Genomic DNA, 14,241 nt, shown 5'->3' with positions numbered 1-14,241 from the left:
CCATCTTTCCATCCTCGAATCCTCAATACTTTCTCGCCTCTTCTTCTCGACTTCTTTCTCTGCTTCCTTCACATTTTCTTGTCATGTGGCCTCTGTGCGAAAATTTCGAATTTTTTTTCACGTTCCTACATTTCTCGGCGCCCACGTGCAAACGCTGACTGTTCCAAAGCTTTTCACCGGAAAGTCAAAATTAAAAGCGAACGTAGATTTTACTAATTAGTCTCGGTTGAACGTACAGGTCGGCGTAGAAGAGTCGAGGAGTGTCTTTCATGGAGAAAGGTTCACTGGATTTTTCTTTTATCACGTCATAACTATCACCGTTAATGTCTGTAAAAGAAAAAACCTTAACTAGACTTCTCGCAGGTTTCGAAGCTGCCACTAGTAACGAGGTTAAGCGTTAACAGGCCGAAAACAGGCATGAAATTCGAAATAAGTTAATCCGCTTAAAAAGCGTAGCTTATTTTTTATCGTAACGATAGAATCACGAAATAATCTTACGAGTATCGTGTGAAACTTGATTTTGCTTTCGAGACGCTCGCCGTAAAATAAGATGAAGGATGGAGTCGATGAGCCGTCAATAAATAATAAAGTAACGAAGCTTTCGGAAACACGCGAAAACCACCTTATACTGTCACGCAAACAAGGTGAAGTTTTTTTTCTCAGTTTCGATTCTCATTATTGGAAGAGAAAACTACATCGTAAAACGGTCGCGAGTGACAGTACGGTTCGCAAAAAGAAACAGTAGAAACTGAAGTAAAGGAAAGTAGCTGTCGTGTCGGTTCTTTTAACGAAAGCGTAACCGGTACGGTAATCGTGAACAAATTTAGTTTGTGAGTTCGCAAGACTAAATTGTATTCCTTTCATTGCGATTCGCACTATTCTCTATCACTTTCCTCATCTACTTTGCAAACCATACAACAAAGAAAGTGCTTGAATCGTATTCCTTTCCATCTATTAAAGGGAAATTTTCTTACAAGAGAAAAATAAGTTGGAAAATAAAGAAGGAACTATCGTTTCCTCTTGCAAATCTTCTTCCTAAAGTAGTGACCAATTTTTTTGTTTGCCAGGGAACAATCATATTCCTTTAATAATAAATGGTACATATATTAAAACAGAAAAAATATTTTTCTTATATCAGTATTTTTATTAAATGTTATTCATTATTATTATTAAGTATAAGGCTACAGTTGGAACTATGAAACAAGATCACGTAAAAATGTCACAGCGAGTTTAGAGGGCTAAAGAATAATTGAAGAATCCCAGGGAACAGAGATTTAAAATTATGTTTTGAGATATTCGAAAGAAAATTCTATTTCCTTGATAAAACCGTAATATTAGGATGCTTATTAAATTTTACAATGTTGCGTAAACTTTATTGTGAAGAATGAAGTGGTAGCAAAATATATCTTAATTCTGATCTGAATAGAAAATGACAATAATAAAAAAGCGTTTCTGGACGCTCTTTTCCCATTTATTTCTCTTTATAAAAAAGGTTTTCTCTTAATAAAAAATATTAAAAATAGATATATGTTATATATAACGTTCATATTGTTAGCAAAAATTGGGTATAAGAAATTTTTTAAGTTCTATTTTTACAGAAATACACATTAACTAAATACTACAATTTCAATTTAAATTCATAAATAAATTTTTTAATAAATTTATATTTTAACGTACAGTTTAACGAGCTCTAATTATTTTCAATAATTTTTCGCAGGTTCACTGCATTTTTTTAATCTATGTATTCCAAAAGATTTTCAGCAATTACAATTAATGCAAGTTTTGTTATCTATTGCCAGAAAAAAAATAATCCTCTTTCGTTTAACTTTTTTGTTTTTATCTAATTATTGCAAAATTTATTGACATATAAAATTAAATCCATTTTAAAGTACAATAAAAAGAAAAAGTGCATTTTTTCGAGAAACGCTCATATTCCTAAGAATCTTTCAATTTTACTTTTTTACTAAATTTCACAATTACAGAACGATTTCAATTTTAAAATTTAAGTTTTAATTTCAGCGTTGATCACACATTTTATCTCTTTTTTTTTTTTTATGTAAACTGTATCCGATAGGAATTACATTCCAACGTTTCGCTAACATTGCAGTTAGTCTCTTCAAAGACCTGAAGACATATTGAAACTAGCGTGCATCGGAAGTTATACTTCATATATAGTAGATACCTCTGCACTTGTCTCCGTTCCAGTTCAGTTACGTTTCCGGTTCCTGTTCGTGTTTCATCTCTGGATCACTGATCACTTTTGATCAACTGACAAATCCAGTTTTTTCGAAACGCTCAATTAACAAACCGTGAACGCCTCCAAATCCTTTACACTATCAATGGCAAATTGAAATGGAAATTGATTTGTAAATGACGTAAAAGTAGTGTAAAAGTGAATACAACTTTAAAATTATTTTCGTGGCAATGCTCATGACGTAACAAATTCACTTTTCATAATTATCACGCTACAATGTAAACGTAAAATATTTGACTTTGACTCTCATAAACTGTGTGTTTGAATGTGTAGAATCACTTATCAAAGCTACGACGTTTACTCTTTTAACGCTCTATAGGTGCGTATTAAAAAAAAGTTTTAATAAACAATCTTCCGATAATAAAGTTTGCCTCTCTGCGAAAGGTCTTTTGGAAGATCAACGTTCACGTCAGTCGGAATTGAAAACTACAGATTGTTGAAAAAAAAATTGAAAAAATTTCTTGAAAAATATCAACACCATGAAAAGTAAACTCTTGTTATCTCTTATCGGAAAGAAATAAATTCTTATTTCCAACATCGAGGTTCAGGAGAAGCTGTTTGCATCGTTATTGGCTATTTTCTAGTATCAAGGCGAGATCTCTCCCGTATGTGAAAAGAACCGCTTAATTTACATTATTTTCCCAAGTCCCATATTTTTAGTTCTACTTTCGACTAACACTCGTATCAAAATGATTACTCTCGAAATGGAAACGTTGCTTGAAAATTTCTATCTGCGAGTCGTTCTATCAGCTACAAACGTTCGTTCCTTTCTTATCTGAATCGAAGTATAAAGCTATCCTTGTTTCGACGACCGTGGAAATCGATAATCATCAAACAAATGAAATAAAACGCGATATTTGAAGCGAGTCAAAGAGATCGACCAACAAATGTTCGATCGTGATACGGTCGAAGAAAAATAGTTGTTTGCAACAGAATATGTTTACACGCGATCCTATCGGCGCACGTCCGTATTTGATCACTGACTAGACACGTCGTTGACCCTTCTCGTAACCGTCGTTTGCAAAGTTCACGTAGACTTTTATCGGCAATCGAAATCCTTTAAGTACTATATCGACAGAAAGGATTACGCTCTGATAAATTTCAGTCCAAAAATTTAATTCAAAACGAAATTAAACAATGAAAATTTTACAGAATTATACACAGAGAATTATACACAAAGTATATTCGTATATTTGATGAAAAATTATCTTTATTTTACACTGCTATAATTTTATAAATAAAAGTCGTATAACGATCCAGTTGGCCTTATTTTAAAGTGTAAAGTCTGCGCTTTGACAACCCTAATTAGTTCTTTTCTTTTTTTTTTTAATGTGTTTACACCATGTATTAAATGGCAAAAATACTTTTGTTCTCGAAAATTGTCAAAATTTAAACGCCGTTGAAAACATTAAACAAATTTGTTTCATGACTAAATCTTAAAGATTGAGGTTTCCTCCTTACAACCATATCTCGCTGTATGATTTCTTTGCCATATTATTAAACTTTGAGCAATATGATTAAGTGATAAAATTAGGATTCTTTGAATTTTTGTCGATATTTTGATAATCCACGAAATTAAAAACAGTGTAATTTGTAGGAATCTAAAAAATGTCACCGATCAATTGTTAAACTAGTAAATTTTTTGATCTAAATGATCAACGGTTTAACAAAGCATATTTAGATGCAAGAATATATTGATATTCGATGCATTACATTTAATCTTGTTGAAACGATTCTTTCTAAATAAGTGATTTTTTTGATCATTAGATTCTAATTTCTGATTTGTTACATTATTATCTTTTCTTAACTATTTTTTAATTTTTCAGCTAATTTTTCACAATCGTCTGTACTAGGTCGAAATATTTTACATAATAGATATATAGAAAGAAAATTTAAAAACATAATAGAATTATTTACTTATCTGAGAAACAAGATATCGATTCTAGAAAATAATTTTTAACAAGTAATTTTTATCACTTGAAATTATCAACATATACGCTTAGTGTGAGAATAGCAAAAACAAAGGAATAAACAATACGATTCCGGAATATATATAACGCAAGATCGTTACATTAATTTCTTTCTTGTCAAATAAAATATTAACATTTCGTTAAAAAATGTAGGAGATGCATTCTTCTGCCCTTGGTCCTACAGTCAGGATTATTAAATGTAATATGAGGGACACATATCCGGGACACAGCACGGTTAGACCCATAAAAGCAATTGCCAAAATTACTTAATAGGACTGACCTTGTTAATAGTCATAAAACGCCTTACCTTCCCAAAAAAAAATTCTACTAGTTTATATATTTATAATTTATATAATACAATAAATTAGATGTTAATATACATATAAATTAATAAAAAATATTTTTATGTAACGAAATAGGTATATTAATATAAAATTTAGTATATAATATAAACAAATATTAAACATTAATTTGATTGAGGCAAAAATTATATGCATGTAAATAAAAGTTTATTAATGTAAAAATGTTAATCTAACAATAACTTATTAAACTTAAGACATGTATTTATATATTAATAATCTTGAAAAACATTATACAATATACATTTATGTTTAAATTATATCATATTTAAATAATAGTGTTACAATATAATATTTTATTTATATACAATATTAATATATATTTTTATTTATATATAATATTAATTTATAAATTAATTCGCTATATGTTACGCTATATTCTAGTGGCATCTGATCACGAAAAGAATTATAAAATTCAATGAAATTTCAAAACAGTCCGGCCTAATACAACTCTTGCGAATCCATATTGTTTATCTTTAGCGTTTGTTCTATTTACAGAAGCTATAAAACGAGCCCTATTATGCGTGATAACGTAAAGAAATTACCTCGCTCGAACGACCATGCCACGCTGTACAGAATGATTTAAGCGGTAGTTTCCTTGATTCGAGACGCTCCGCTTCATGGCAAATAGTTTCTCTTGCGAAAATGAACGTAACTCGAATTTCGTTCGGTATAGAACTTTCCTCCTCCTTCTAATCGACCGACGATATAATCAAATTTCACAGTTCGTATTCTACGTTTGATTTGGACGCGATTCACGAGGCGTAGAAACATTTGAAATTCCTTCTCTCGCACAAGAAGAAAGTATATCGTAATTCCATCTTTCCGGAGTCAAAAAATCGTCGCTTTAATCAAGAGACAGAGGAGGAGAGTGGTTTGCAGCCCCTTTGCGAACGTTGCAGCTGAGCAGATAAGCCGAGCTAACCCCGAGTTACTCTCTTTCTCTCTCTCTCTCTCTCTCTCTCTCTCTCTCTCTCTCTCTCTCTCTTTGCCGCTGCAAATTAGCAGGCACGAGGGCCAGAACCGAGAGGAGCGTACAATTTTAAGACACTCGCTCTAATAGGTAATGCAATTTAAGAAGCTCGTCAACCAGGATGGCACTGAGATCGTAGGCAGATGGCCAGTGGATGAAACGACCAAGATCCACCCTTACACCACCCCTTACTGCACGTAGAGTGAATCTTAAATTCTGTGGGCACCACAGCGCCTCATTCCCGTCTGCATAGCTGAGTGAATAACTTCGGTAATTACCATCGACCCAGTTACAACTAACGCTTCGAATCGACGTTTCGAATTGCGTTTAACCGGCAAAGCCGAAACGATAACTTTTGATACGGTGTCACATCGATTTCAGTCTCACGTCGGTGTTCAATCGAACTCCGAGAACCGAGTCTTCGAAGGAACGCCGTGTACTCGCAAGCTGCTGTACACTTGCTCGAACTGCGCGGTAACGGAAATAATTGAACGATAAAAGATAAAGGATAAACGGTAGAGAGAGAGAGAGAGAGAGAGAGAGAAGATTTTCGTTGATCTCTGGCTTGGCACAACTTTTTGGCTCGTTCAATTAGGCTTCTGTACAATGACTTCCGCGATCCTCGTGAACGTTGCGCGATATTTTCAAGTAATGCAATTGAGTTTTCGGCTTGGCTCCAAGTCGTTACGCGTACGTTATTCGATAGCGAGACCTCCGGCCCATTGAAAATACTATCCAAAGAAGCTCGTGTGACCAACGAAACTTGGCTATACTCTGGAACAACATCGTCATTCTTATAACTCTTGTAACTAGCGAAAAAATACGTCAGTGTGAATCGGAGACACTGTACTTTGTACGGAACTACAGAAACGTGGAAACACAAAGACGAGATAAAAGCTTAATGACTTTGAAACATTTAAAACAGAGGAATACAAAAAAGTTTTCGCTCGACCTACGCCAAATTCTCCCAATGTTGTTAGAAAATACAAGATATTTTTTTAAACGTTAAAGTTTGTTAAACGTCATTGATCTCGAAGCTAAACAAGGACATTTCTTTGCATTTTCGCGTCTTTTTTTCTTTTATTATCAGATAAATACGCAAACAAGCGTACACAATACCTGTATGTACAGACACGTTCTTTCAGCGTTTATTAAAAACGTAAAATCGGCTCGAGAAAGTAGTTTCATAACTTGTAGCTATGCGGACACACGTGTATTTTAACGCGTATACGACATCGTCACGTTAATTTCATTTGCCTGTTTCCCAGGTAACCTAGATTCGTAACAAAATAATCGAGATACAGTGGTATAGAATGATTTTCGATATTTCTAGATGGTGCTATCGGGAGTGAGAAGTCGGCCAACGAAGATGAAAGGAATAACATCCTTTCTTCGGTAGCTGTATCTGTCAAGGATGTCCTGGCACAGACCGGCGGTAACGCTATGCTACCCTGTAGATTCACTGGTCCCGGAATAGTGAGTACACCACATATGTATACACGCAAATATAGGCGTTCTAGATGATGTATACAAGGGAGGCAGCTCGCGTACAAGTGGACGACCGGTCGTATGTATGTATATGCACAAGCTGCAAGCTGGCTTGTATGCGGGCATTATACACGGGCCGATGAACACCAAGGAAGTATGCGCATCGTACATAAGCTTGCATGCCATTGTAAAGCGGGTACATCGATAAACAGCCGTGCTGCAGATTGCACGCACGCGGCACGAGACATTGCGCGTTTTGAGGAAATGTGCGACACCTCGCGGTATCCGCTTACCAAAATATCGCGCGCGCCACCAACAGCGCTCGATACCAGTGAACCAAAAATATTACAAAAAAGGCATCAGCTTGTGCAAGCGCGGGTAAAGTTGGCGTGGCCGAAAAAGACTTTTCGAGCGAAGTCTGTAACAAACGTTTGTTCGCGGCCTAAACATTTCACTCGTAACAGGACCCGAGTCGCGCCGTAAACTCCGCCACGAGTTTCACCGGTAAGCATCAATTATTTATCGGAACACTGTGTAAAGCGACGAGCACACTATTTTAAATTCAACCGGCTGAACGAGCGTCGCGGTGTCGACACGGTGCATTTCAGCACCGTAAACCCGATGCATGCGTTCTCCTCCCATTACGCCGTCTTTCTCGCGAGGTATGCTCGTTAATAAATGATCGGTGCAGCATGCTGCCGTATGCAAGCCTCGGGCTCAGGTCACTCACCATAGCAAAAAGCGGAAACCTGGAAACGTATCTCGAAGAGAAGGATAAGAAAGCTTGTTCGTTTGACGCGACACGATGTGCGGCGGGCCGTTCGTCGCGCGAGCAACGCCAAGAGACTGGCAAACATCTGTATGAAAGAGGAAACGTCCAAGAGGGTAGAAACCCGTCCACCCACCCCCACTCCCCTCGACGCTGTAATTCCTCGGTTTTAATGTTGCAAGCATCGACGCGCCAAGAACCGCAGTTTCCTACCTACTCCCCAACTATGCTCCCTCGATTCATGCACCACTCGCACGGAGATAAGTTACCCCCAAGAAAATTTGTATTTCCCCCGAGTACCTACAATGAAAGCGTGATTAAGATTCATGTTTCATTATTCATGGCGTGGATGTAGACGGAATCGTTCCCCTATAAAGTAATTTTCCTTCCGCTGTGAAGAAATGTTTCATCGGCTTTAAGAGAAAATAATTCTCCACCTGGTGGATACTTGCGCGTGATTTAAAAGTAGTCCTACTTTAAAAACGTATATACCAATGTAGTCTCTTTCGACGCTGTTGCACTGCCAAGTGATATATGTGTACTGGGTATTTTCAAAATTACACCTCCATGTGGTTATTTTACATGCAAAGACAAGTCTGATGTGATTTCATTTAACGCTTCGTTTTTCGGAAAAAGAAGTCAGGTACATACATTTACGTAATACATATAATTTTAAATAAAATGTATGTAATGATTTAATTAAACGAGCAGAACTGTGTACGCAGCAACGCGTATCAACATTTTGAACACTTTCTGCGTTAATAAAATGACCTCCTCTCTTAAAGGGTCAGGACAGTTTGAAATTTTCAAAAAATCGATGTTTTTGTTTTGTTTTAAATGGTAGTTTGAAGTCTTAGAAATAAGATACAAAAGGGCCTAGCCTTTAAAACGACTTATTTTGGGGTATAATAATAAATCCGTGGATACAGAGTAATTGAATTTGTATCACTGTTTACAGTACTTACTTTAAGCAGTATTATAAAGTGCAAATCGTGTGATTCAAATATTACTTTTGGTGAATCGAATATTAGGGGACTTGGATTCAATTTAGTTGTAAATTGTAAGAACTGTGAGTCGCGATATACAAATAAAAAAAGTAAGTAAAGGATACATATGAAAAACTTTAAACGCTTTTTTTTTGAAACTAGGTTTTTAGAAACGATGTGCAAGATATCTCGGTATCTAACCAACCGATTACTGTGAAACATGGTACGTATCTTTAGTATAACATTTACTAGGGATCGACGATCGAACATTTTTTAATTTTTAACAATTTCGAAAAATATAAACAAAAAACGTAGAAATTTTTTGCATAAATTCGATACATCAAAAACAAATAGCTGCTATTTTCACAATTTTCACAGAAATGAAAATGTTGGATCGTCAATCCCCCTAGAGAATGTTGTTTACTTTTGAACTTTTTTTTGCCTTTTTGTTGCAGCTAATCCTGTTTGGCTGGAATCACGCGATAGGCAATGTAAAGAAGAGTTATGTAAAAGGATGCCGATAAAAAATTAAATAAGAGCCCTCTTTTTTTCTTTTTTAATGTCGCTTTTTATAGTTCATAATGTGTTAAAATAAACCACAGAAGCTGAAATCAAAAAAGTCAATCAAATATGTACTTTTTTTTTACTAGCGCTCCAAAGTATATGTAATTTTCAGGCCCGTCAAACTGTCCTGACCCTTTAATCTCAAATTAATCCAAATCAAATTCTCACTTAACTAAAAATAAATTTAGATTAGACTAAATTTTTTGTGAGAGAGGAATGCAGACGAAGCATTCATAGTACACATGTTAAATTCGATGCAGAAAGACGATGAGCCACCAAAAGCTGTGTGATTCAGCTGGTTTATATTTTTAATTATACAATGTATTCGAACCTGCAATCCTTAAAAAGTAATAAACTTGTCCTTATTTACGAAATCATTTCAAATTGAACACAGAGTAATAGATCGACATTATGGAAATAAGATAACAATAATAATAGAAAGCAACTTGCAACATTGCCCAAGCATCAACAAGAGCAAAAAAGGAAAGTCGGATGCCTCGAAATTTATAATTAGTACACGTGTATCTCATGGATTTTCAAATGTTCTCGGAAACGAAGCTGTTATATGTCACGATACGGCAATTCTTCGTGAACTCTTGGAATTCGCGCTGCGAATCTCATTATTGCGCCAGTTTTTGGCTTAGTTCACTTGAGGAATTTACCCGGACTTACGTAGGTGAATGAAAGACGAGTTCTTGCAGCGACGAGACTTTTTATTTTCAAAGACTAGAGAAGTGCAATTTGTACAACTCGAAGTACGGAATCGGTGCTGCTTTTGAATTGAGATTTTTCGTTGACTGTTGTTATTTTCCTAACAATTAATAAAAGTGTGAGTTTTCGATTCGTAGACTGCTGGATCTTTTAATTTTTCGTTAGAAATTATTCTTAGAAAACGTACATATACGCGACGACCAGCTGTTCCGAAATTCTGAACATGAATTGCTTTATGGTCGCGTTTGAGTATGATTTTCATCTTTAGCTTCTTTAATTGTTCTTACGATTTCTATTGTACGAACGACACCTGTTGCACAAAGCCTTAAATGAAAAAAATGTTATTCTTTTTTGTCGATTTGTTTCTGCGTATAGAATCATTACACTTGTACCATGATTTCGGAGACATCATGTATATGCTTAAAAAATACAGAAATACCTACGAACAAATCGTTGACAAATTGATGAATATTTTAATAACGCTTAATACATAATGAAAGAATAATGTCGTCAGAGATTCACTAAAGTGTTATCAATTTTATTTCCATTTCTCAATCAAAATCACATTTCTTTTGTCCTTTTGAGCAGCGAATGCCACAACTAAGCTTCAACCATATTCACTACTGTTTAGAAGAGACAAACAAGATTGATTCCCTTCTTGTAAGTTGTAACTTCTATGGGTAAGGGATCGCAAATGTATCAACGATAAATTATCTTTCATATCGAGCTAAGAAATCAACATTCATTTCTATCAAGTATTTCTCCATTGTCAAACTTCAAACGTTTGTAAAAACATGAAAAAGTTTTTTTCATTACTAGATTCGTCATTATTTTTAGAAAGGAGATTAACTCTTTTAAAATTTACCGTACAATTTTTTTCACCATTTTATCAAACGTTAAATATTAAGTTTAAACAAACAAAAATTCGAGAAATACTACAATAACTATTCTCGTCATCGGACCTTATGTTCAACGTTGGTAATAGGAATTATTACAAAGAAAAAGTTTCAGTCTTCAAAATCATGATGAATTTTATTATGAAAAAAATTTTTAACGTTGCAGTTTCTGAGAAAGAAGTATTCTCCATTCTTCCATCCGTTACATGATGTAAAATTATTTTAAAAAAGAACCTTAGAATTATCAAAATAGAAATTTTATGCTTTGAAATGAAATCAAATGAATCTTTTTTTACGAAGTTATATTAGTTTAAATTATTCACTATTATTCATCGTTATTAGTTATGTTAAATATGTTTTTCACTAATACATATATGATACAAAGTGAAAAAATAAGTTGGAAAGAGAGAAATAAAATTTTTTTATTTCAGACTTCGTTTCTAAAAAAATCAAGGTTGAAGATTTATTGGATATACTTAAAATTTGGCTAATTTTAAATTAGCTAGAATCTGCAAAATTGTTCTATTATTACTTTATCTGCAAAAATTGTTGGAAGCGTTTGCAATTCTCATGTGTACTAAGAGGAATGATCGACATACATATGTTTCCGCTATATTCTCATGTTTCTTTTTTCTTTTTTCCGCATCCGGCAGGCATATATGTAGGTGTACGAGCGCGTGGTATGATAATATATTAACTTGAAATGCTGTTCTTTATTTGCCTATTTCTAACAAATCATGGATCTATTTTATATATATAAAAATAGTGATTAACAAAAATTGACAAACATTAAAAGCATAATAAGTGTGAGATCATATCAGCTCGTAACATAATAAGCGCTAGTCTCAACGAGAATTGAATTGTTAATGAAGAATAATTACGGTACATGGAACGTACAGGCGGAAGCCTGTAATAAAAAAAACGATGATTAAGAATATGCAAGCGAATAAAGACATGAACTTATAATCGTGGAAAATGATGCACGGTAGAAGCAGCTCGGGCATGGAAAATCACAGATTAAAAGTGAAGTCAGATATAACACTGTCGGTAAACTTCAGCGAGTTAAAACTAATCAAAGGATACAAAAACGCGTATGAAATATGGGAGAAATTGCGAGATATATATGCATCCATAGAAAAAGACCGCCTTTTCAAGAGGCTCGTTTGCTTCCATAAATGTTTTCATGGAAATCATAGATAAACTAGGCGAAATAAACATAATTCACAAAGAACAGACTTTCAATAGGTCTTGAACTATTCTGAAATGATTTGTTAGCGAATAATTGAAGTTTTTATTTTATGTTATTTCAGTATTATGGGAACCAAGATTACCGTAGGTCGCATGAATCTATATTGATGCCACTTGACTCACTATGTTGGGTTAAGTGACCATGTCTACGCTATCAAACTATAAGTGAGTATTTTGAACATTCTTTTCCGTATACATGTAACTATCATTACGGCTTTAATTTCAAAGATATTCGGAAAAATATTTTTAACTCTGTGTTTGACACACTGTGTATTATGAAGTATAAATATAGACTAACCCAAACCAATTCCAATTTATCGAAAAATAGATTTAGGTTTTTATAAAAATCAATTATAAAGTCAACATTTATTATATAATTTTATTAAAACACATTCTTCATAAATCATAATCTTTTGTTAGATATATAAATTTTATATTATTTAATAATTCCTGAAAAGAATCAAGATCTTTATTTCGTACAACTTTGTACTATACATATGGTCCACTAAATCTTGTTTCTTTGTGTTCAAACATCGGTTACTCTGTATTTTATGTTCCCTCTATTTTTTGGATATTCGACCTATTTTATTCATTAACATAATCATTTAATAATTCATTTTATAGTTGATCATTTTGTGTTTTATCTAGGAATTTTTTCCAAGTATGTCCTTTCCATTATATCCTCTCCAACAATCCGTCCAAATTTCGAATCCTGGCGCCATGTGATTATTTTAATATCTCTGACCAGATTTTTAATCAGTATTCAGAGTCACTTAATCTGTAATCAAAGCCATCATTTCCAACCACATCCAATATCCTCTTTTAAGCATGCCCTATTATGTTTTCTTCATTCTACCAGGTTTCTATTTCTTTTTCAACAATCTTTCCCTCTCTCACCAGTTTTTCCTTCATCCTAGAATTGTTCATTCAAAGTTATAAGATGGACTTCTCATAATGGCAGTAAAAATACCAATCAATCACTGTTGAACTGAAAGTTATGTCTGTCAAAGATATTTCTCTAATAACCTGCTTATGAGATAACTTGTTCGCAAATGCGTATATTAAGAGGGTGATTTTTTCTCGTTCTATTGTTTTGGAACCAAGACTCTTGCAGCATTAATTGATTTTGTCAGGTGCCCCATACTACACCTAAATCTACCTAATTCATATGCATCATAATTCATCTTATTTTTTTTTAGATCTGCTTAGACGATCAGAGCTTCTGTATTTTTTTTTAATTAAGCTTTGTTCGTTAAACCACTCCAAACAAATTTGCCTATTTTTTAGGCAAATAATTGATATTAATTTATCTATTCATCTTCTATTGACATATTATATATTCATCTTCTATTTGTAATCATACATAGCGATTATTATTATTATTATTACTATTATTATTATTACCACTACTGCCACTACTACTATTATTGTTATTATCGTTAGGAATAATAAATAAATAAACTGTTTTGGTATCTAAGTCTCGTACTAAACCTAAACTTTTTGAAGACTAAAAAATAAAACTGCATAATTGCAATTTCTGTTTTTTATGTATATATCTAACAACATACGTAATTTAATAATATCTTCATATTATCAGGATTACAATTCTATAAGAATATACACAGGGTGTTTCGTAACTTGTGCGACCCACTTCGGAAGCTGATTGCACGCCTAAAAATAATAAAAAAAAAGTCAAATAAATATATGTCCTATATGTCTTCGTTTATGGGATATAATGAACTTTATAAACAGAACAAACTCTCTCTCCGGCATCTCTTTCCATAGATCGCAATAGTTCGTAAGCAAGAATTCGTACTGTTTACAAATGATACTTACTTGATATCTTTTGTTTTTTGTACTTGGTTCCTGCAAATGTGTAAACGTGAAGAGAATTTTGTATCTACCATACTTTTCACTGATGCTAGTTTTACCAGGGATGGTATATTCAATTTTCATAATAATCATAATTGGGATAAAGAAAACCCACATGTTATTGTGCATTCAAGACATCAACACCAGTTTA

At 33.7% G+C, this 14,241-nt stretch overlaps 1 protein-coding gene across 4 annotated transcripts in view; it reads left to right on the top strand.

Annotated features, from left to right (window-relative positions):
* The window catches only part of LOC122529139 (neural cell adhesion molecule 2-like), an 82,663-nt gene that overhangs the window by 42,758 nt on the left and 25,664 nt on the right, over window positions 1-14,241 (top strand). For all 4 annotated transcript variants that reach the window (XM_043654954.1, XM_043654953.1, XM_043654952.1 and 1 more), the window contains exon 4: window positions 6,890-7,032. In XM_043654954.1, coding sequence (XP_043510889.1) covers window positions 6,890-7,032 — 143 coding nt within the window. The remainder of the gene's footprint in view (window positions 1-6,889; window positions 7,033-14,241) is intronic.

The sequence above is a fragment of the Frieseomelitta varia genome, unplaced genomic scaffold, assembly GCF_011392965.1.
Source record: "Frieseomelitta varia isolate USP_RPSP 00005682 unplaced genomic scaffold, Fvar_1.2 scaffold_279, whole genome shotgun sequence".
In the NCBI taxonomy this organism is placed as follows: Eukaryota; Metazoa; Arthropoda; class Insecta; order Hymenoptera; family Apidae; genus Frieseomelitta; species Frieseomelitta varia.
This window is presented reverse-complemented; position numbering and strand designations above follow the sequence as displayed.